Raw genomic sequence first — 25,399 nt, 5'->3', positions numbered from 1 at the left:
AACAGTAATTACAAGGTGTTTGCTTTTATTTATTTAATTCAATATTTTTTGGCTATTCAATTTTCACAGACAGCCCAAATTTTGCAATTTTAAACCTTTACATCTGAGCTGTGTTTGGATGGCTATTAGACATCTTTTCAACGCAAAATTGCTTGCTGGGACATTAACTCATTCCATGAGCAAAAAGCTGTAATAATTGCATTTTTATGAAGTAATTTTGTTCAGAGATCAGATTCAGAACAATTATCAACACATAAACGAAGTGTAAACTTTATAAATAATGTTTTGCTTCAGTTTTTTATAAATTGAGTAAAACGCCATCTAGTGGATAATCACGGTATTACAGATTACCATAAAAGCTCATCACGTTTTGTCATGGAAATTAGGGGTGGACAATATCTCGATATTCAAACTATGTCGATATATTTTTACAACTCGAAATGGATTTTGACATATCATATATATCAATATAATATTTATATTAAATTCTGATTTTGCCACTTTGCTTCTCTGCCTTCTGTGTGCTGTGTTCGCCCCCGCCTCCTTGCTTTCAACACTGGCCACCACGAATAGATCTTCCATGATTCCCTTTAACATGTATATTTTACTGTTTAAAACGGCTTAAATTCATTGTTGAGAGCGCTCAGCGCGCCCCTCTCTCTCTCTCGTTGCATGAAGCGCTTAGACAGCGCGCATCTCTCTCTCGTGACAGTGCTTTAATGTCCGTTTCTCCGTATACGTTCTTTTTCGCGTAAATGTCATCAGTCACGGATTGCTTCACACACACACACGCACGCACGCACATGCACGCACACACACACACACGTTTTCTTGATGTGAGAGCTTTCTCTCTCCTTATGATGCGGTGTGCAAGCGCACGTGTTCTGTAGTTTTCTGTGTAACAACAACAGTGTTTTCTCTCATATTTAACCCATTTACTCCTAAAATGCCTAAAACCTATGTTATTCGAGGATAAATATCATTATTTCCTGAGGGTTTCAGAAAAATACTAAGAATTGTCAACGTCTACTAAAAATTTAATATCTGAAGTTGAGTTGTTTTATTTTTGAATAAAAACACGACAATATGTATTTTCTTATTTTAGTTAAAGTATAATTTTTGTATATATTTTTTTTAAATGTTGCAGAAGCACTTTGTTCCTACGTGAACTACCTCTTTGCACTTCAAAAAATAAAAGACATTGTGGATTTTGACATATTTGTTTTGCAGTAGTTTTTTGGGGAGGGTATTTTTCACGCAAAGCCTACTGTATATATAGCAAAATATATCGAGATATAATTTTCACAGATGTAAAACTCACATTGTTTGGAGTCAGGCGTGACTTTCTCCATCAGAGCGATGAAGTTGAGCAGGAACTCGGTGTTGTTGCTGGAAAGCTCCAGATCTTTGCAGTATTCCCTAAGGAGAACGTGTGTTATTACACCTACATCTTTCATACATCCCTTATATAAACTGCTTGGTAATAATATACAGTATTGATATTTTATACATATTTCAAACCATTGTTAAACATTTTCATGTATATACAGTATTTTAAAACACAAAGTACATCACAAACACATACAGTATAAGAAACAATATGCACATAAAGGTGTGTTTCGGATTTAATAAAAGTTAAGCTCTACTGATATCATATATGAAATTATGTTGATTACAATTTATAATTTTGATCATTTACCTCAAATATTAAAAAAAAACTAAATGTGGTTAAATTGAGGCACAGGTCTATGGGTGCACTGCAGAACAGAGTTAATTTACTAACTTGATGCAAACTTTTCGTATTAACTTTCCCAAAAATACAAGCCAAACTTTTGCTCCACATGGGTTTCTACGGAGCCCCTTAGGGGACATGGAGCAAAAATGTAATAAAGTTTAGTTTCTCAAAGCGAAAGTTTCACGTGTGCACGCGATAGTTTTACGTGCGCACGCAAACTAAACGTTAAAAAAAATTCTGCACATGAAGTTTTCACGTGAGCACATGAAACTAAACTTTAGATTTTATTTACTCCAATTTTGCATTAGGGGTTCGGTAGGTTTCAATTACCGTTTAAACAATGAACCGAAGAAAGGATTTGAAGCTATTTTCTCTTGTAATCGTCAGTATCATTAGAGCTTAACTTGCTTTGAACCTGGAATATTTGATTAAAATCTAACAGCACAGGAAGTTCAGACATGCACATCAAAATCAACCTTTCACCTCCACAAGAGAAGAATGGCATGCAAACACATGTGAAGAGAAGAGGTTTGAGCTGTGAGATGAGATAAAAAGACATGAAGAATCTAATGAAAGTCAAAGGTAATGTCAGAAGTTACTAAAACATGACAGCTGAAGACACGAAGATAAAAATACACAAGACACTCAAAGTACACAGCCCTTGAAAGCTCACCATCTCCTACATTTATCAACAACTTAAACTTCTTTAAGAAGACAATCACAATCCATTTGTGACAATTCATGACATACAGTAAGAAAACGGCTTAAAAAACGAATGCGAACCTATTCGGCCTCAAGATGTCTGACTTTTAATAGAGACTTTGGTAAATTTGAGCACATTATGAGACCCTAGAAGAGATACATGTAAGATTACTGGGCTAAAAGAAACTTAGGGGCCATTTACACAGCAACGTTTTAAACCCAAAACTTTTAAAGTTTCCAGTTTTAAGGTCATGAAAATGCTAACTTTTGGCAACTGGTTTCAAAGTGTACGTCTTTGAAAATGACGCTGTTATCATGTCTGTGTAAACTGCAAAAAACGGTGATGTCATGCGCATGCGTATTGAATTTTCAGCCTACAGGCATGCGCAGGTACTTCACAACAGTGTTACCAACTTGCCAACTTTTCAGACCCCTTAGCGACTATTTAAAAAAAAAGGAAAAAACTAGCAACATTTGGATAAGCTGTAGCTTGAGATCTGTATACATTTCGTGTGCCCCGTATTGCCCCGCGAGTGCGAGTTCTTGCTTTGCCCGGGCATGCACGCATCTCTCTCTGCATCTGCTCTCTGTAGTGACACAATTCTATGAAACTGACACGTAAATGAGCTGTGTACCTGCAAAACAGCATTTATAATAATTTACCTGGGTATTGTTTTATCCGCATTTTTTTTGAAAATTGACTATTTGGACAAATAAACATGATTATAGCTCAATAGGTTTTATGCCCAGCTGCACTACTTCCTGAACTTCAGCCAGCTCCTTGTTTCCTGTCTGCCATTATTGGACAAATTGATTAATCCAGGTGTGCCTGACCTCAGTAGTCACAAACAAACTGATTAATCCAGGTGCATGATTAAAGCCTATTGCGATATTTGACAGAATTTAGTAAGACAAATAGTTCAGTAAAATTGCTGGTTAACAACGTGTACATTAACAAGTAGTCACATTCAGTCAAGTATTTCATACTTGTTTCGTTGTTTGACAACAGAAGCAGAGAATATACAAATGAAAAAAACTTTTTGAGGCATTCGGCTGTATTAAAATATAATTTGTGACAGTTCAGAGAGGAGAATTTGAAGTGCCAATGTAGTCCGAATGCAAATATGACATGATGATGTCACTGGTATGCTAATTACGTAAACTAGCGACATTTCAAGCAGGCTTTAGCTACTTTCCACTGAAAAACGTTGGCAACACTGCTTCACCACCATAACAACATTGGCGGACTACAAAACCATGTTTGAGCTGGTCAAGATACTGACTTAAAAAAAAAAAGTTGACAAAATTTCGCCGCTTTATAGTCCAGGGTGAAATGTACGAATAATTGCTATCATCGATCTAAAAAAAAACTACTGGGTACTTGATTGTTTTTGCATTGATCGCCTCTGAAACAACTTTCCTGTTTTTTGGCAGGTGTAAACAATACCTCTTATTTATCAACCCCTCTCTCCATCCACCGGTCATATAGAGACCACTTCACGCAATCAAATCAATTCCTAAAAACAAAATCCTTTTCTTCCATTAATCTCCTGATTCACATAAACAAAATGGGCTGGGCTGTGATTAGAATTTCATGTTGACTTAAGCAAAAGTCTCCATTTGCTGATCGCAATGCTGCTATTAAAGAAATCGCAGAGAGATTTTTCATTACAGGTAGTACTTATTGGAGGTGAGGAGCCTTGACAAACACAACACAATAAACACACACATTTGGGCTAAAATGGAAAGACAAACTACGCACAACACACACAGACAGTGAATAAGGACTACAGTGACTACTGTGTATGTTAAAAACAAGTTAGCGATGGACTTAAGCATGTTCACAGCTAAACCAAAACAGCACGTGGGTTCACAAAGTCACACAAAGCTACCTGGGGGCAATGAACACATGTCCTTCTGATTCAAAAGTGTTTGGCAGGAGAGACTCAAAATCTGCAACAGAAATGGGCAAGATTATCCGGGGGAAGCGGCGACTGGAGATCACAGGGAGGTGCTGAGAAATAAAATAACAGCTGCTGCTCTTCAAATAAGTGCAGGGACGCATCGAGGACGTTATCATAGCAAAACAGAGGAATCATGGGGGAACTCCAGCGTTAGCCACTATGGTGCCTCTAATGGACTCGCATTGGTCGAAATAACTGAGAATTTGGAAAGCAATTTGGTTTGCAAATTAGAATTTGGCACCACCGCAATTTTTCGTTTTGAAGTCGGAGAACTGACTCGACCCTCGGGATACGCAGTGAGACGAAGCGAGTTCTCGGACGATGAGTGTGGCGTGTGGCTTTCTGTTCGAACAGGCATCAACATGGCCAACTATTGTGCTGGGAATGGGTGAGGCGGGGTCCTGATGGAGATGATCGCCCCACAGACTGGCAGCGTAGAGAGACATCCAAGACACAATGGGAGAAAGTGTCCAGCATTGAGAGGGGCAAGAGAGGGCAACTTAAGTTAACTTAACTATTTTTTACCTTGCAAGAATCTATCTAGTATACTATAATGATATAAATCATTAATGGCATGCATACATCTGTGGATTTCCCCAAAAAAGTAAACAAGAAACTCGTGCCCAGTTAGTTTTCCCCCCACAATGCTTTGCACTTTCAGGTCAGGAGATTTGTTGATATAGCGGAGCATCTACGATGACAGTCTGCGGGGTGATAGACAATACAGAGGAGTCAAGCTGATGAAAACACGAGGGGATAAAAAAAGACGACAAATAATCTAGGTGCTAACCGGGCGCTCTGTAACCATGACAACAGGAGAGGACCTAAAGGAGGCCATGTAGCTGAGACATATCCACCAGATTACTTCTGCTCTTTCTACACTTACCATGCAAAGATCGATACCCTACTGAAAAAATAACAGCTAAAACCGACATAAGCTGGTGAGCTGGTTTTAGCTGGTCTCCCAGCTTGGTGTTACCTGGTTTTGCTGGTCTAGCTGTAATTTTTTCTGGACTTAAGCTGGTCAGACTGGAAGATCAGCTGACCCACCACCTTTGCCAGGCTGGTAGGACCAGCTTTAACCACCTACTGCCACGTAAAACCAGCTTATGCTGGTCTTAGCTGGATTTTTTAGTACGGTAGTCACTAAATGAACTGGATAATAAATGGGTGACTACAGTAAAAACCAACATGAACTCACAAATTTCCGGAATATTTTGCTTATTTATTCGTGTCATTTTCACGGATCTCCGCATTTTTCCATGTCCGTGCCACGGACTTTCTTTTCCGTGTCAGTTTCACGTATTGGTTACTCAATTGTTTTTCTTATTTTCAAACCATTTTCACGTGGGTTTGGGGTTAGATTTGGGGTTTGGGTTAGGATGTCACATAACTATTGGTGTATACAATTTTTTTCTGGATTTTTAAGCAATTGTCGTCTGACGTTAGGGTTACGGTACATTCACACGGGGCGAAAATGTTAACGCTTGATGGAAGGCTTGTCTGAAGCGTGGCCGACAGCCAATCACAGTGGCCGCAACACATGCTCCGGTCTTCCATAAACGTAATTGGCTGGCTCTGCCTAGGTTATTTGCATAAGGTGATCTGCTGGAGCACGCGTTGCCGCTTGAAAAGTTGAGAAATGTTCAACTTCTGCCGCAAGCAACGGCAGTGACGCGGCGCCGACGGATCCACAATTCAGTTTGTCAACGCATGACGTCACCCATTAAAAGTGAATGGGAAGCGTCACACCCTGTGTGAATGTATCGGTACTGTGGGCCCCCCCGCACGATTTGTGCGAGTAGATTACATACAAAGTCAATGCAAAGACGCGATCAGACGCGTCCTCGCGTGGGGCGATGCGAATGACGCTATATAGGCGGTGCGTTTGCCGCGATAAAACACGTGCGATTCGCCTCAAACGCGTAAATATTCAACTCGAGCGAAAAATTTGCATGACACGAAGTTAAATCACGCGAGTAATCTAGAGCGAGTAACGCGATGCCCCGCGTTTGTGTGCACGTAGCATTATAGTTAGGTTTGGGTTAGGATGTCATTTTATATAACAGAAAGTCGTTCTAACCCCAAACCCACGCGAAATTGTTTAAAAATAGGAAAAAACAATTGAGTAACAAATACGTGAAACTGACACGAAAAAGAAAGTCTGTGGTACGGACATGAAAAATGACATGAATAAATGAGCAAATATTCTGTGACTATAACACAGAAATTCGTGAGATCAGGTTGGTCAAAACAAATGCCTAGCTTTTAAAGTTTGTATTGAAAGAGAGCTATTCAGATGTTTCATATTCTGCTTCAAGTTTAAAGGTATGCTCAAGATCAAACCTATCAACAATTTTAAACTAAAACCTGTATCTTAAGGAAAAAGTTATAAAGGTTTAACATGTGACTCTCGCTTAAGACAAACTGACTACAACTGAAACATTAAAAGTATTAATCTTAATAACGTAATACTGTCAGCCATAAAAGAAAGAGAGAGAGATAGATGAAACCCTTTTCCCGAATGTAGCAGACAAAGGAATCAGAAACGTGTCGACAGCACAAAACAGAATATATTTTACTTCAGGAGATGTCTTTGATAGACCTTAACATGGCTGTCCGAGAGAGAGAAAGAGAGAGATATAGAGAGAGAGTTTGAAAAGGACAGATAAGAAAGATGTGTTTGTAAGTGAGTGGGTGAGTGAGTGAGTGAGTGAGGAAGAGGAGGAAAGAGAGGAAGAGGAGGATCTTGAAGGCAAGGCGGGCAGGAGGAACAGAGGAGGCAAGCAGGCTGGAACAGGTGGAGGTGGGCTTCAGCGGGGAGTTCAGGACAGGGGTACGAGGAAGTTGAGTAACAGAAGTGGTGGACCAATATGGAGTTTATACTTGCCCTTGAAGTCTGATCCATCTGAGGAGGAGAGAGCAAGAAAAGAAACAGGGAAGTCGGGTACAGGGGAGGAGGGGAGGGGGATCACAAACAATATTTTATTCAATGACTGTTTGAATAAAAATATTGTGTTTGTCAAAAGAAGGAAAATCAAGTCAATCGAACGGAAATTGAGAACAGGAACTAAAAAAATGAACGACAATGTCGAAAGAAAAATCAACTATGATGACGAATGAACTCCAGGACAGCGAAGAACAGGAGAGAACATTTGAGGACAAACAAACCTTTACAAGATGTGAAAAATGTGAGAAAAAATTTTAAAACCACATGTGAGGAAGAGAGGAACGCTTTGGATGCACTGCAAAAAATTATTTTCAAGAAAAAAATTATTAGTATTTTTGTCTTGTTTTCACTAAAAATTCTTAAATTAAGATGCTTTTTCTTGATGAGCAAAACGACCCAAGAAAATAAGTCTAGTTTTTAGACCAAAAATATCAAATTAAAGTGATTTCATAAACAAGCAAAAAAAATTTCTTGAATTTTTCTTGAAAGTAGTGTTTAAAAAAATGTTCAAGGTTTTTTGCTTATCCATTGGCAGATTTTTTTGCTTGTTTTATGCACAAAATCACTTAAATTTGATATTTTTTGGTCTAAAAACTAGACTTATTTTCTTGGGTTGTTTTGCTTATCAAGAAAAAGCATCTTAATTTAAGATTTTTTTGATATTTTTTTACTGAAAACAAGACAAAAATACTAAGAATTTTTTTTCTTGAAAATCATTTTTTGCAGTGTGGAAATAAATTAATTTATTAAGAAAATAAAAATGAATGAAATTGAAAGAACAAACTAAAAACTTATGACAACAAAGATTACAGAGAAAAGAAAGAATAGATTAAACTAAAGCAATCAAGCTACAGAAAAAATATAATAAATAGAAAACAATATAAAGAATGAAAGCAGGGCTCAAACAAACAAGACAAAATATAAATAAACAGACAACATAAAACATTTAAATTAAAAGAATTAGGTAGGTAATGTAACGTAAGTAAAGAAAGAAAGAAAGAAAGAAAATAAATAATAACCAAAGGCGTTCCATCTCTTGCGCAATACAATGGCCCATTATGGAGCATTGTGGGATATTTTTTCTTATTGACTGATTCTAAAGCTGGCAGCGAACAAAACATCACAGTGTGCGTTCATACAAATCAAAACAAATAATAAACACAACCGTACGTGTCAAGCACAAAGCAGACGGTGAAAAGCATGCCCCTTTTCACATCTGGCTTACTTAAATGAAAAAGACAAACAAACAAAAACCTTTTCAGACAACAGTTGCTTCAGAATCATCATTGTGAGAAAGAAGGCGAGAGCATTTTTTATGTTTGGCAAAAAGGAAAAATAATAGCACATGGTCACCATTATTTTCAACTCAGTAAACACAGTAAAAACACAGCTTTCACCTCTCTGGTTTTTATTGAGGGTTTTTTCTTTGCATCCGCGCGGGGAAAGAAAAATCACCTCAGTACAGAACAGCATGAAGACAGGAGGGGAGGAGGAAAGAAGGGGTGTGGGGTTTCACAGAAGAACGCGTCCTCTCGTTTGATCGTCGATGATCCACGCTCGGGCCGGGACTGCTGTGCCGTCAGTGAATAGGAGAGGGAGTCTCCGTTGATTGGATGAGAAGGTTAAGGGATGGGGGCGGGACGTCTCTTTAGGAAAAAGAAATGTCAGAGGGGTTCGCATTAGCTTGCCCCGGTACTTACACTGGACTTGGAGTATCTGGTCGCTCAGGTTGGCTTTGATGTGATTTTCACTGTAGGTTGGAAGAACTAAACCAAGGCTGCAAAGAGGGAAAGGTGGACATCGTAACATTAGCGCTATTTCATAGAAATATCATTTGAAGAGCATCACATTTACAGAAGATACTGATAAGTCCAATTAATGTTACAAAAACATTAATTGGGTTTGCAATATATTTACTGATTATAACATGGAAATATTATTTGTCCTTAATTCTAATGCCTTAATTTTACAAATGTCACTTTAGTCATTTTATTGGTATTGTGTTTTGCTGCAAAACGCTCTAAGTGCTGCAAGCATTTTTGGCAAAAATCTTCACTGTCCTTTCTGAATAAATGTAAAAGGCTCAAAATTTCGGTCATTATCACAATATTTTCTGTAAACCTCCTTTTACCGGTAGGGGTGTAATGATACATTGTGCGATTTTGCTTGCTATGCTTCTCTATGAATTATGGTGAATTGCCACTACATCTAAAAGCCAGAGGGCGCTCTCATGCAGAAACTCGATATGCTCTGCAGAAGAAGTACCATTTACAAATGCATCTTCAGCAAATATACAGTATAAGCATATTTATATCGCTGTTCTTCAAACCTTTTCAAATATTTTCATGATAATAAAGAATATTTATAATGACGAGTGTTGCTTCTTCGAATGCATGTTATAAACGACTCAAACTCACAGTGATTTTAGATTAATAAGGACTTTCTGCTGATCAAAGACCCGTAGTACACAAAAGAGCTGTGCATAATATCGCCTTTCCATTCAGAACCGATATCGGATAGGTATTATAAGTGTGCATCGTGAATTATCGTTACACCCCTATTACTTTTGACGTATGTGCACCATTGTTCTTCCAATTCTTTTTCCGTACACACCAAATGCGAAACATCGCATTCCTCGCTCTAGATTACTTGTGGGATTTAACTTTGTCAATTTGCGCAAAAATTCATTTGACGCAATTTGCGTCAAAAAGTTTGTGTCTTTGCATTGACTTCAACTCACAAAACAGTTAAATTTGCTTCTGGAGTGTACGCTCCACTAGAGGACTTTGCTGAAAATTTCTAAATGACCTAATAGCGAGGATTTGATGCAAAAGTATTTGATGAACGTGCCGAGAGAATCGGTTCATATCATTATCTAATTTTTGATAGGGTAGCGTTTAGCTTTTGCATCTGAGCTCTTTTTATCTTAATAAAATAATTTCCAATAGACAACCTGTAATCTGTGCCCTTCACTGGAGCCCATATGTACGTCCTCAAGGCCTCATCAATGTAACGCTATGAGAACAGAAAAAAAAATGCATTAGATAAGAGGCACGTAACTAAGATGTCCAGAAGCATTGTGATATGATCATGTCTGTATGTATACGTGTTTAGTAATGTGACAAACCTCATCGGCAGATTTAATCAGCGTCTTGATTTTCCTCTGTCCACTTCGACCATCAATCATCTCTCGACGAATCTGATAGAAGATGAGAAACAGTGTAAAGGGCCATTCACATTATAACAATAACAATATTTAAGAAAAGTTTTATATTAAAGAGAATAGCGGCGTTCACACCACAACTATACGATAAAGATACAATGAACGATATCGTTGGGATATTTTTTCTAAGTGATGAACAATAAACTATTGACAGCCAATAAAATCTATTTGAACTTCAAGGGAAAAGGCAATTGAAAAGATAGATAACACGGCGTGTTGAGGACATCTGCTGTTTATACCCACTTTGTAAATGCAACAAGAAACGCATATTTATACATTTAATGACATGTGAACAATTACAAGCTGTTTATTAAAGAAAATATGCAATATTAGTTAATGCCATTGAATGTAAATGATTTGCACGAGAACTGCGCCTTGTTAGTGAATCAGCATAAAGTTATCGTTATTGTCCGGTGATGTGGAAGCTAATATAGTTATCATTAACGTATAGTTATAATGTGAAATGCCCTTAACAGTCATACATAAAGGTTCTGATAGGACTGTATATTATACAGAGACTGAACAATATTAGCATTTGCAGTTATTGATATATTTCTAATTCGACTGATCTGTCATTTTTCTGTTCATATACAGTACGGGAAGACTCGATGTTTACCTCCTCTTTGTAGCGGTCTGGAAGTTCAGCATCCAAAAAGTCCAATGTAACCGGTTCCCTAAAATTGATAATCTAAACAAATCCATCAGAAGAAATGAATTATTATAGAGATTGAGAAGACAATCATGCAATTTTAAAACTCTGTATGATCACTTCTCACCTTAGGCTGTAGGTTTGGATGTAAAAGCACATAACCATTAGGATCGATGGCAAATGTGTAACCATTGGCTCCAAGCTGTATGCAGAGATTTAAATAAAAACGTATTATCCATGAAACAAGATTGTTTTTATTGCCTCTCAACCAAGCATTTTCCATTTTGGGTCAACTGTCCCTTTAAGACTCTTAAAGGGACAGTACAACTAAAAGTAAAAATAAATTTTTCATGTTTATTGCCACTGAAACAAGCATCTTAAAAATGAAAAATCTGCTTAATGATGTAACCAAACAGTTTTGGATTCTCATTCTCATTCACTAATAATTGAGTAAGTTTTTTGTATTTATACTTAAAACACATAATCAAAAGAGCTGGAAAATAAATCCATGATCATATTTATTAACTGTAAAGTGTTTCGTTTTGCTTTGCATTTTTTATTTACCGGTACATGACGTTTACATTAGGCATTAAGCAGACAATTTCATATAGAGATTTAAAAAGTGAGGAAGAAAAGCGTGAAGCTTTGTCATTACATGCATCTTCTTTATGGGTAGAAAAAATAAATAGGCTATAATAATGTTTAATATAATGTATATAATAATAATAATAATATAGATCATGTATAATAATATACAATGCAGAAAATATTATAATATAAAATATAATCATTTAAAATTATAGCCTAGTATTTAATTTGTGCGTATGTGATTATTGTGTACGAGTGGTTTTAGGTTTTCTTAAATTTTTGCATACGTTTTTGTTAAATCACGATTTCTTTGTGGAAACATTCGTACGCACATCTCATGCACATAAAAAAAGAGTCTTAAAGGGACAGTTCACCCAAAATGGAAAATGTATTTATTCATATTTATTCACACTCTTGTCGTTTAAAACACATATGACTTTCTATCTCCTAGTAACACAGAAGAGAAATGTTACATCGAAAAAAAACAAAGAAACACTAGTTACCTTATAGCGTGGAGTGAGTTCTTTAATTTCACTTAGGGCGATGTCTACACCCATGACACCAAGTATCAGCTGACTCTGCAGTAGACAAACCATAAGGAAACACTGATTAAAAGTCGCACCACAAGAGGGCAGCCTAGATTTATGACAAAAATATTAGGGCCCAGATTTCCAAGTCATATATTTTAAAACAGACCATTTGTCATGAAACATTGGAGTCGATCTTTAAAAGCACACAGTTGGCTTTGATATCACCATTCTGCAGCTATGATGAACATTACTTGGTTAGCAAAATACATATTGCTTGTGTTAAAAAGCATCTGCCTGGACATAAATTCAAGTCCACATAAGGTGAGAAATGGCTGTGACTTTAAGAAAAATAGCCGTTGTGACAGCACTCGATGTGGAGAATCACAATGTGCTCTCGATTTATCACTCACATTGCTCAGGCTGTTATTCATCTTCAGGAAGGTTCTCCATTTATCAAAATGCAATATAAAATGTGTGCACACATGAATTCAATACTGGACTGCCAAATGGCAATGCATCTGACATGTTTTCTCTTCTGAGTTTATTGCAAAACTTTAAAACTTGGAGTCATGGACTTGCTTATTTAGCACATTTCACCTTTAGGAATGACTTTATGAGTCCTCTCATAAAGCACTTGTTAAACTGTAGAAGTTCTTAAAGACGTGATAATTATGTCAAAATCAAACTTCAAGTTGAGCTTAAAACCATAATCAAAGTCTCCAAGTGTCTTCAATGTCAAGCCTAACGTGAAATGTATTCAGTATGCGTTTAACACAGTGGTGAAACATGCCGCTCTCCAAGGGTTTGTCAATGTTACTTCGAGATGACTCTATGAATCGCAATCTGAACGTAATGATATTGCTAATGCGGTACACAGCGGCATAATGCAACATTTGTATTATCCTGCAGGGCACACATGGAACAAATTAGCAGCAGTTCATTTACAGAAAGCTGTTCAAATCTTACTTTAGAGTTTCCATCAGCAGTGAGATTAAACACCGGCATTGTTCCAGTAATGACCAGACCCAAACCCTGTGCAAAACAAATACAGCAAAATAAAACGCTGCACACGCAAACAAAACATAAAGTATATAAAGAAATACAGAAGACCTATTCATATAAACAAAAACCACTGCCTGTGGACACAATAAAAAAAATGCACTTTTGTTTTTAGTGAATTGTTAATGATGATCTTCCTCACCAGAGCGTCCTGATAAACATTGGTCCATTGCACCTGCTTGGCCTGTTCACCTGCCAACACCATCGGCCGACCCAAAACATCCAAGTATTCCTGTACACACAAATACAACAATCGTATCACATCACAATTTTACAACATCCACCAATGGTTTCTCGTAACAGAGTAATAATATCTAAAGCCAAGTGCCCTACACCTCTCTCTCTTGCTCATAAAGCAAACGACTGAGACTCGCCGCTCCATTACATAAAGCACGCTGTTAAAAGAGTCTGCCCGAGGGGACGGTAAACCTGCATAGAGACACTTCCAGCCGTAACAAATCATCATAAAGCAGTTATTAAAGCATATTACAGCTGTTTGAAAGCACGTTCTCTCGCCGGAGGAGTGGGGAGGTCTATGACAGGACAAGAGTTTAGTTGGGTCAATGTAAATACAAACTGCATGGTTTGTGTCTACAGAGCTTTAAACGTTTAGTTTAAAAATGTGGATTTACATTACACGTATATTTAATAATTTAGCAGATGCTGAATTGCTGAATGCTAAATTTGATCCAAATTACATTCTCATTACTCAACAGAATGATCTTCCTATGAGTCCGGTCAGCCACATCTCTTGCAACATTCAAAAAACAATTCAAAACTCATCTCTTCCAAAAATGACTACAGACACACCTCCCCTATCTTCTTAATATCTATAAAAACCTCTCTGGACAGGTACTGTTTCGGAAAAGTGAAAACTTGTAACTTGGTAAAAGCACTTAATACTATGTTATTTATATTATTTCCTACCTATGACAATCCGGTTTATTGTTTCCTAATCTTTGTAAGTCACTTTAAAGTGTCTGCTAAATGTGACTTTCCGAATTACAGTAGTAAAAATTCACCTCCAAATTACAGTAACATAAGACTTTTTCTGAATTACAGTAGTACATTTTATACTACCATATTACAGTAACATAAAACTTTTTCCGAATTACAGTAGTACATTTGGTACTACCCTATTACAGTAACATAAGACTTTTTCCAAATTACAGTAGTACATTTTCGCTACCGTATTACAGTAACATAAAACTTTTTTCCGAATTACAGTAGTACATTTTCACTACCATATTACAGTAACATAAAACTTTTTCCGAATTACAGTAGTACATTTTTACTACCGTATTACAATAACATAAAACTTTTTCCAAATTACAGTAGTACATTTTTACTACCGTATTAAAGTAACATAAAAAATTTTTCCGAATTACAGTAGTACATTTTCGCTACCGTATTACAGTAACATAAAACTTTTTTCCGAATTACAGTAGTACATTTTCACTACCATATTACAGTAACAAAACTTTTTCCGAATTACAGTAGTACATTTTTACTACCGTATTACAATAACATAAAACTTTTTCCAAATTACAGTAGTACATTTTTACTACCGTATTAAAGTAACATAAAAAAAATTCCGAATTACAGTAGTACATTTTCGCTACCGTATTACAGTAACATAAAACTTTTTTCCGAATTACAGTAGTACATTTTCACTACCATATTACAGTAACATAAAACTTTTTCCGAATTACAGTAGTACATTTTACTACCGTATTGCAATAACATAAAACTTTTTCCAAATTACAGTAGTACATTTTTACTACCGTATTAAAGTAACATAAAACTTTACGAATTACAGTAGTACATTTTTACTACCGTATTAAAGTAACATAAAACTTTACGAATTACAGTAGTACATTTTTACTACCATATTACAGTAACATAAAACTTTACGAATTACAGTAGTACATTTTGACTACCATATTACAGTAACATAAGACTTTTTCTGAATTACAGTAGTACATTTTCACTACCATATTACAGTGTATAATACTTTTTCCGAATTACAGTATAAATATTCACTAACATATAAGAGTAACATAATACATTTTCTGAATTACAGTAGTAAATTTTCACTACCATATTATAGTAACCTAACTTTTTCTGAATTACAGTAGTACATTTTCACTACCATATTATAGTAACATAACTTTTCTGAATTACAGTAGTACATTTTTACTACCATATTACTGTAGCATAAGACTTCTTATAAATAATGGTAGTAAACATTCACTACCAAATTACAGTTACATAAGAGTTTTTCTGTATTATCGAGGTGAAAATTGTTGGGGATCATTTGTTTTCAATTTTCATAAAGTAATAGTCTGAAAAATTAGTTTTATTTTCTTTCTAAAGAAATTAAATACTCACTTTTACCTATCTGATACAATAAAGAAATGTGACTAAATTTAGAATAATTTTAATGCTACAAGGTTAGACACTTAGCTGGATGAAACTTCAAAACATGCAATCTAACAAACTCAACATCTTTACACAGCTAATAGAAGGCCAGACTCTACAGTAATATATTGTGCCAATGAAATCCACTAGAATGTATAAATGTGTCTGCTGAAAGAAAGTGCAGCATTAGGCCACATTTATTTCTTACTGGAACACCGACAACCTGACAAGCGTAACTTATTCTATTATTAGCTTGCTCAAACAGCATTTAACACGCCGCGGGGAGACATTTGTACAGAGCCGGTGACAGGCAGACCTTTAGACTCAAGAGAACAGAGCAAAGCAAACAGCAGTGGGCCGAAATATTGGACCCTCCGGTACAAAGGGTTAAATAACAGCGACACAGCAAGACACCAGAGATTCGCTGTTTTTTCATCGGTCTATAACTGTTTATAACCTCAAAGTCAATTATAAATGAACCTTACATTCATTTCATGTAATGACAGCTCTCACTAAATCTGACACATTATTATATCACAAGCAGAGATGAAGGTAAATTATCCTTTACTTTTACTTCCTAATAGTTTATTATATCAATAAACAAATTGTTATGTATATACTGTACTATAATCTGCATGGACTTAATACCCTAATCGGTATACTTTCTCATACAAATTCAGTGTAATCCTAAGATCCTACTGGTTAAGTATGTTATTAATGCATCCGATTTTTGAACAATTCAACGACCAAAAAATAAATAAATTGAAGGCCAAATGCATTGCATTGCATTGTGGGACTGTCAGAAAAAAATCTGTCACTGGGATTGATTCTTTAAAAAGGTCGTAAAATATGTACCAGATACAGATATTAGATACAGACATGCATCCATTTGGTAGTAATATAAGGTACTAATATGAACTCTTTAGATGAAAAGGTGTAGTTTTTGAAAGGGTACCACCCCGGTGACAGCTAGAGACAATTTTTTGACCTTTGTTCCTGACAGTGTACAGGAGTGTGCTCTGGTTGTATGCTACTCACATTGTAGGTCATTCAGATACATTATTTTAAAACAAAATCATTAGTATGGTGTTTGCTATTCCACACTTTGCCTTGCATAAAAGCGCATAAAAGCGCAGTCGATGGTTATTTTTAACACTGGACGTTTACGGCTGTCTGAGTGTAACAGTACGTGACTGTGAGGAAGGCAGCTGAAGGCGCACACAGGTGTGACAGTCGCGCCTGTCGATATATACAGTCAGGCATTCACACCTGTCTCACGAAGGCTATTAGAATAAGTGGCAGTTCTCTGAATAAAATTACACTCGGTCTAATGGAACAGCTGATGGTCTATTCAAGCGTCTGATCAGTTTGCCTGCGGGGAGGTTAGACTCAAAAGAGGGAGAAGGGAGAAAAAAGGTGGAGACAGGATTGAATAGAGCCAAGCTGGATTGGAAAAGAAGCGAACAGATAGTAAAAGGTGATAGAGAGTAAGGGCGAGGGGAGATAGAGAAGACAGACGGGAAGTAAAGAGCACAGTGAATAATCACAGAGAAGATGGCTGGGAAACAGGCCGATTGCTTTAGGAGAAGAGAGATGTTATTGCAGTGAAAGCTTGCCTTGAAAAATATTGCTTGCCTTGAAAAAGACTGCTTGAGAATAATAAAAATTGTAAAGAACTGGATTAGAAAAATCACCGTCCTATTTAGATCTTACCGACGGCAAATATAGAAATGCACTTTATCTGTTCCTTCATCTATATAGTTCTCCTTTCTAACGTGACATATTTATCACTAAATTGAGATAACAACTTCAAAGCTGAAATATAATGAACTCGGACTGAACCAGTTTAGTGTAGGACAGCCTAAATTAGCCATTTTAAAATGGGCGGTAACACACATGTGTGACAGTGGATGTTGCTTGCATTGTAAACAGTCTAAACTGTTGTGTTTTCAATAATAAGTAATATTAAGCTTCAGATATTAAAGGAATAGTTCACCCAAATATGATTTTCTCATCGTTTACACACCTCATACCATCCCAAATTTGCCTGGCGGCATGTCAATAATAATAAATCTTCACTTCCATATTACAGTAACAAAATGCTTTTTCTGAATTACAGTAGTAAAAATTCACTACCATATTACAGTAACATAAGACTTTCTGAATTACAGTAGTAAATTTTCACTACCATACTACAGGAACAAAATACTTTTTCTGAATTACAGTTTTAAATTTTCACTACAATATTACAGTAACATTAGACTTTCTTAATTACAGTAGTAAAAATTCACTACAATATTACAGTAACATTAGACTTTCTTAATTACAGTAGTAAAAATTCACTACCATATTACAGTAACATAAGACTTTCTGAATTACAGTAGTACATTTTCACTACCATACTACAGTAACAAAATACTTTTTCTGAATTACAGTTGTAAATTTTCACTACCATATTACAGTAACATTAGACTTTCTTAATTACAGTTGTAAATTTTCACTACTATATTACAGTAACATTAGACTTTCTGAATTACAGTAGTAAATTTTCACTACCATACTACAGTAACAAAATACTTTTTCTAAATTACAGTTGTAAATTTTCACTACCATATTACAGTAACATTAGACTTTCTTAATTACAGTAGTAAAAATTCACTACCATATTACAGTAACATAAGACTTTCTTAATTACAGTAGTAGATTTTCACTATCATACTACAGTAACAAAATAATTTTTTCCAAATTACAGTAGTACATTTTCACTACCATATTACAGTAACATAAGACTTTTTCTAAATTACAGTAGTAAAATCCACTACCAAATTACAGTAACATAAGACTTAATAATAATAAATTGCATTGGCTCTTGCATGTTTTGTGATAAAACATGAATATGACAGCTAGCCGTGAGACCCGCAAGATCTAGGGGCAACCTACTGGTCTCTCTGATTAACACGGAAGTGACTTAAACTGCAATTTATTGACAGGCCGCAAGAAAGTCAATCCCCATAAACTCTCATGTCAAAATGTCCAACTTTACAGCAGAAAATAATGTGCTTACAGCCTGGTACAATAAGTGATTTTGATCGAAATTTTGGCCTTAATGAGAACTGTGAGATTTTTTTTACAATTGATTTAATTTATATAAAGCCCTAAAGTTCTGCATAATTGAGGGGGTGGCCGCTTGAGTGGATTGCCACTTCTGTCACCTTAGCTCCACCCACATTCCGCATATTTGGCCATTTTCGTTTATCCGGGAGTGACACGCGGTGACGCAAGTTCCAAAAAGGCTCCGCCCTTTTTCGCCCATTTTTGGCTTCCAAAACGTACACATCTATGTTTTATACAGTCTATGCGCAAGATCAAGTGAAATTCGACGCTATTGACTTGCCGCCATATTTGAATTTACCACACTGATCAAAATGTTTCATTTGACGTTTTGATCACTAAGTAAGATCAAAACATAAAATAGTTTTCTCTCACAAACACATCAATTCACTTCAGAAGACATATATTAAGCCACTGGAGTCATTTGGTTTACCTTAATGATTGATGTTTGTGCTTTTTGGATATAATCGTTATCGGCAGATTAAATGCATATTTTCATACTATGACAATGACTGCTTAACTCTTTCCCTGCCATTGATGAGTTATCTCGTCAATTAAGAGAAAACATTTGCAATAAAAAAATGTGTTCCTGATGAGATTTAATGTTAATCTGTAATATCGTGATTAATTAATAAAAAAACTGAAGCAAAAAATATTTAATTTTAAACTCTGTGTATGTTTTGATAATCATTCTGAAACAAAATTCAAAACAAAATAACAAAATTCCTTCACAAAAATGCAATTATTTCAGCTTTTTGCTAATTTTTTTTTTTTTTAAGAAAAATACCCATATTTAAGAGTTTATAAGCAGAGAAAAAATAAAGATAGAATGAGATATTTTTTCCCGTTATGTTTGTTTTTTGTTTGAAAGCAGAGGGTCTGTTATTTCATTTAATATATTTGTATGTTTATATTTTTAGAAGAAACATTTTCTGGAAGGCATTTTGTGAAACTTTTGTGAAAACCACAAAAAATGCTGCAGTTTGTATGCTTTGCACTTCTACAATTTCATGACATAATAATTTGAAACTAAAAAGCAAAACTATCTATCGGTATCCGTAGTTATTCCAAATAATATAATATCGGCATCACCTCAGAAATTTTGCATCCTTGCATCCCAAAAATATACACAGTATAATAATGAAAATAACTCACCTGTGTGTTGATTCTGATTGCTCCAATGGAAGGGATTTCAAAGTAGTAACCTGTCAAAACAACAACAACGATGGGATTGATTAATATCAACACAAAGCATTCTTTTACAAACCTTAGCAAACATTCTCATTTTCTCAGAATTACACAGTCAAGGATTTTTATTTTGCCTCATAGGTATTATTTAGGTTATGATGCTCCCTTAGATGTCGCAGTTGCTTATGTAGACAACAAGTCATCTCAACAGGCTCTGGAACAGAGCTACTATCATAAAGATTAAACTGCAATATTAAACATTCAGACAGACGGACCAAGTGCTAAGCACAAGCCAAGCGTGTACCGTGTGGTGTTTTATTTTCTCTGTGTTATTATTGAGGATTCTGAGAGTGCGGTTCAGGGCTGATTATTGAAAGAATGGCCTCATACAGACAGGGTCAATACGCCCAGCTTGCTACATTATTAGACGCTGGAGTGCCTGAACAAAGCACGACGAAATTGAGGTGCCGTCCTCAGAATATTTAGAGACCAGGCACGTCTGTTGCTTCAGACAGAGGCTCAGATGTGTTTTTATTCTCTCGCACACAATACACCCACCATATATTTACATATTGTAATAGCTGATTATATACATTATGTCATTGTATAGCATATGTATACTGTATGTCATGAGTGTGGGAGGAGTTACAGAGTTAAAGGGATAGGATATTTCAACATTTACTTGCTCACATGTTGTTTTAAACCTGTATGAGTTTCTTTATGTTGAACACAAAAGAAGATTTTTTGCTAAACGATAACCACACACTTATTTAGTAGTAAAAACAAATACTATGGAAATCAATGGGTACCAACTGTGTGCTTACCATCTTTTTTGTGTTCAACAGAGCAAAGAAAACCATACAGGTAGGTAACTATTCCTTTAAGTGCTCAGAGCTGAAATGTTTCAATGTTATATTGGTTTAGATCTGAATTGCAATTATATGTAGCAACATTGTAACCAAACAAATTTACTAGCACTTTCAAAAAAAAAAAAATAGCTGGCCCAATTGTGTCTAAAATACTACACGTTGATGTTCTAAGATGCCCATAATAGTGTTATGATATAAAGATATACAGACAGCTACAATAAGTCACCTAATCGATGAATAACATTTGGTTATACTGTGAATTAAAAGCCCAGAAATTGCTTTGAGTCGTTAGTGATGAATAAAGATGCATTTATGTAAAACAAAATCTCAAATCGATTAGATCTTAAATGGCCTTCTTTGGCTTTAATGCGATTACTTGACTAACAGGCTTGTTATGAATTAATAGTTGAATTTGCATTTTTTCTGAACAGTCAGCTACCGTACGTTTTTCACTAATGTGTTATAATTATGAGTGCAGATCAAAACAGAAACAATGTTCGCCTGTAATCGTTCACATCAACAGTTTGGCCTTCTGTCGAGACACTAAATCTCATTAAACATCAGTCTTAATGTCCTCGGGTCAAACACGAAAAACTCGTATTAATGTGCAGGTCAGTTGTAGAACATGAATCACCTCGTCTTAAAATACTTTTAAAGTAATGCTATGAGCTCAAATCAAATGCAGAATACCACATATATAAATTTAAACTCGTATCTCAGTATTTTTGAAAGAGCAAAAATTACAAAAGAGCATTACATTACAGTATAGGTTAAAGTATGGTCCATTTTTTATGCATATGCGAGGGTTTGTGTATAGTGCGCATGACACAATTTTTGTCATCAGAGAGGTGAAGAATTTATTTTTAAAATCCTATATTGTAAGCATAGGCGTGTACAGTTCTATGTATGCCACAAGATGTATAGCAAATTGTCGCAATGTGTATGCATCGAACGTGTATGAGTCAAACTATGCTTAGCAAGGCTGTGTGTTCGACTTTGCGCGTACGCTTGTGTATGCATAAAAAACTGATGGGTATGAAAATTACCCCTTGATTTACTCATCCTCAAGCCATCCTCAATGTATATGATCACCTTTTTCCGACAAACACAATCTGAGTTATATTAGAAAATGTCCTGGTGTGTCAAATGTTACCAGAAAACGTAAAGTTATAAATATTGATATTTTTCTTACAACATCGCACCGATTACACTCAGAAGGCCTTTATTAAACCCCTGGAGACATGTAGATTACTTCTGTGAGGGATGGATGCACTTTTCTGGCCTGCAAATCCTTAGCAGCATTTACTACCATTATAAAGCACGGAAGAGCTAGGACATTTTCTAATACAACTCCGATTGTGTTTGTCTGATAAAAGATAATCATATACATCGAGGATGGCTTGAGAATGAGTAAATAATGGGTTAATTTTTGGGTGAACTATCACTGTGTTCAACTTGAACCCAGAGAATTCTTTTGTGAAATAAAATGACCGTACATTTGAAGCTTTAGCGAATCAGACATTATTTAAAAGTTGTTAGAAGTGTACCAAAGTCAAGTACATTAAAGTATAAAGAATACAAAAGCCTATTCAGAAGAAGTCTGGAGGTCGAACCAATCAGCCCCGTAGAAAGACTCAAATCAAATCAAAGTGAGAGAATCAAAACTGAACTGGCTCTGAGTCTGTGTTTGTGTGAGTAAAGTGAGAATGAGTGTCGCTGTGAGACAGCCGGTGAAGTGACAAGCTGTGTCAAACCAACATGTCTCTCTCATTAGGTACGTTTACATGCAACCAAATAATCAGTTTGTAATCGTATTGATGGCTCAAGCGTATTGAAAAGTCTTCATGTAAATACGATTGTGGTGAATCAGATGCAAATTTCTATCATACTAAAAGGGGTGGTGTGGTCCGATCTGTGATCCAATCATTAGGAGAAAAGTATGCATGTAAACGCGTGAATTGTAGTATTTTCCCAATCGGAAGCAAAAATACCTTGTGCATATGCGCAGAAGAATTGTGCTTAAATTCACATCTTATATTTATATTTATAGAAACATGCAATAGCAAGGTAATAGCAAAACACACTATTAAAGGTGCAGTGCGTAAATTTTAGCAGCATCTAGTGGTGAGGTTGCAAATTGCAACCAACAGCTCAGGTACCTGCTCACCCCTCACTTTTGAAGCGCATAGAGAAGCTACGGTAGCCACCACCGGAAAAACATGTCATTGTCAGAGACAACTTAGAAAAAAGCTTTTCCGTTAAGGGCTTCTGTAGAAACATGGCGGCAAAAAATGGCAACTTCCACGTAAGGGGACCCTCGTGTATGTAAAAACGTCTCATTCTTAGGTAATAAAAGCATAAAGGTTCAATATAAAAAGGTCTTTATACACCCCTGATAATATAGTTTTGTATATTATTTTGCATTTCTGTCAAGAGAGCTTTCTAAAAATTACACACTGCACCTTTAAGGTAATGGGTCACGCACATTTTGCAGCATTCATGTTTACTTTTATAACAAAAGTTACTATTACAAAAAGCAATAAAATAGCATAGTGCCTTCCAAAAAGGGTGTTTTTTTTGTTATATCTGAAAACTTCTTAAGAGAAACTTTCTCCAACTCAACTTTGACTTTGTACATTTTTCCAGAGATTTGGCATGAACTTGACAAGAGATGCTGTGCACTGGGTTGCCAAGTCCTATGCTTTTTGGCGCAGTTTAGATTTGGGCTACTTTTAACGTTTTCCGTGAGTTTATTTTTTCCTGTGGTTTAAAGATGAAAGGATTTCATTGATTTGTCATTGGTATTTGGGCTGTAAATAGTCATTGGGATGCTTTTGGGCTAGTTTTGAATGTCCATTACACTGGTTTAGATACGCAAATCTGGCAACCCTGGCTGCGTGCTTGCGCGGATGGTTGAATCGGATTATATAGAATGTACATGTAAACAAACATTTTAATAAGATTGCAACGTTTTGGGTATATGCAAACTATACTATCGTAAACTGCAATCGGATTAGATTCTGTCGGATTAACACAATTTTGTGCATGTAAACATGGCTATTGTTGCCAAGAGTCTGAACCCCTGACTTGTTCATGATTAGAAAACAGTGAATCTGTTTGTCAGAAAAAAACGACACAATCTGTCAGAAAAACCCTTCCTGACAAAATCCAATCTTAACAAGACTGTCAAAGGCCGCTTTACATATGTTCGGAAGCGGAAGCGTTTGTCTGTTTTCAGCAAAAGCAGACTGGATCTAGCTACGGCCGTGAACGCTTTCAGCCAGATACGCGGTTGTGCGTGTATTCCACACCAAAGGGAAAGACGCGAACGATGGCGTCTTTGTGAGGGTGTCAGGGGTGTTTCTCTGTTGCTTTGTGATATCGGAGAGCGAAATGAAAGGGTACATTGGAGATCGAGTCCACGGAGGGAGGCTGAGAACAGAATCGCCCGAGTCCGTCCCCTAACTGCCAGTCATTACAGCAGCGAACACGGCAGCACACAGGACTAATCCATAAGAAGAAGAGCTTTTGGCTGGAGACGCACACAAGTTGCGAATGCGTTTATCGCCAGAAAGCCAGGTCCTCTTCGGTTAATTAATTATAGGGAAGAGAGGGCGCTATGGGGTCTCTGAAGTATTTTGGCACAAATTGCTATTAACTAATCAAGAACTGAAGAGGGAAGAACAGCGAGAGAGAGAGAGAGAGAGAGAGAGAGAGAGAGAGAGAGAGAGAGAGAGAGAGAGAGAGAGAGAGAGAGAGAGAGAGAGAGAGAGAGAGAGAGAGAGAGAGAGAGAGAGAGAGAGAGAGAGAGAGAGAGAGAGAGAGAGGGAGAGACAGAAAGAGAGATATTGTATATGTAAGCACAATTAGCTTTTAAGGTCAGACTATCAATGTTATTTGCGTATTACTGATCGGATTTATATGCAAACATAAAGTGGAGAAAGCAATGTTGATAGCCATTGAGAAACAGCCACATAGTGATTCTGAAAACTGGATAACCGTCTATTATATTATAAACGTATGATAGAAAGTTTAGGATTTCATTCGAATTAACCTTCTCGTAAAATACATACAAATTGCTATGAGATTGTGCTGGTAAACCCTAAACAACCGTAAGTTAAATTACTGTAACTATCGTATTGTAGACGACCGAATACAAGACGACCCTGATTAAGACGACCACCAGTAAAAGTCTGCCTTAATATAAACGACTGTAGTTTTTCAGGTTGCTTCAGTCCAGGTGAACTTTGAGTTTATGTGTATTTGGCGCCACCTGCAGTATGATTGGCATATAATCGTCTAGAGCTCAAACATAAGACGACATTGTTTATTGAGAGGCATTTCCGTGAAAAAAGTCATGTTCAGGACAATACGGTATTTCATTATAAAAACTTGTTTTCGAAAAAAGAA

At 36.2% G+C, this 25,399-nt stretch overlaps 1 protein-coding gene across 2 annotated transcripts in view; it reads right to left on the bottom strand.

Moving 5' to 3' along the window:
- cacna2d2a (calcium channel, voltage-dependent, alpha 2/delta subunit 2a) overlaps positions 1-25,399 on the bottom strand; it is a 231,598-nt gene that overhangs the window by 6,191 nt on the left and 200,008 nt on the right. Inside the window, exons 14-25 of one of the 2 annotated variants that reach the window (XM_065279542.2) lie at positions 20,088-20,137; positions 13,543-13,632; positions 13,308-13,373; positions 12,315-12,389; positions 11,351-11,425; positions 11,191-11,262; positions 10,479-10,550; positions 10,305-10,366; positions 9,052-9,128; positions 7,292-7,309; positions 4,330-4,390; positions 1,322-1,419 (exon numbers count right to left, since the gene is read on the bottom strand). In XM_065279542.2, coding sequence (XP_065135614.2) covers positions 1,322-1,419; positions 4,330-4,390; positions 7,292-7,309; positions 9,052-9,128; positions 10,305-10,366; positions 10,479-10,550; positions 11,191-11,262; positions 11,351-11,425; positions 12,315-12,389; positions 13,308-13,373; positions 13,543-13,632; positions 20,088-20,137 — 816 coding nt within the window. The remainder of the gene's footprint in view (positions 1-1,321; positions 1,420-4,329; positions 4,391-7,291; positions 7,310-9,051; positions 9,129-10,304; positions 10,367-10,478; positions 10,551-11,190; positions 11,263-11,350; positions 11,426-12,314; positions 12,390-13,307; positions 13,374-13,542; positions 13,633-20,087; positions 20,138-25,399) is intronic. The other variant, XM_065279543.2, reaches the window with a different exon arrangement.

This window comes from Paramisgurnus dabryanus, chromosome 7 (genome assembly GCF_030506205.2).
Source record: "Paramisgurnus dabryanus chromosome 7, PD_genome_1.1, whole genome shotgun sequence".
NCBI lineage: Eukaryota > Metazoa > Chordata > Actinopteri > Cypriniformes > Cobitidae > Paramisgurnus > Paramisgurnus dabryanus.
This window is presented reverse-complemented; position numbering and strand designations above follow the sequence as displayed.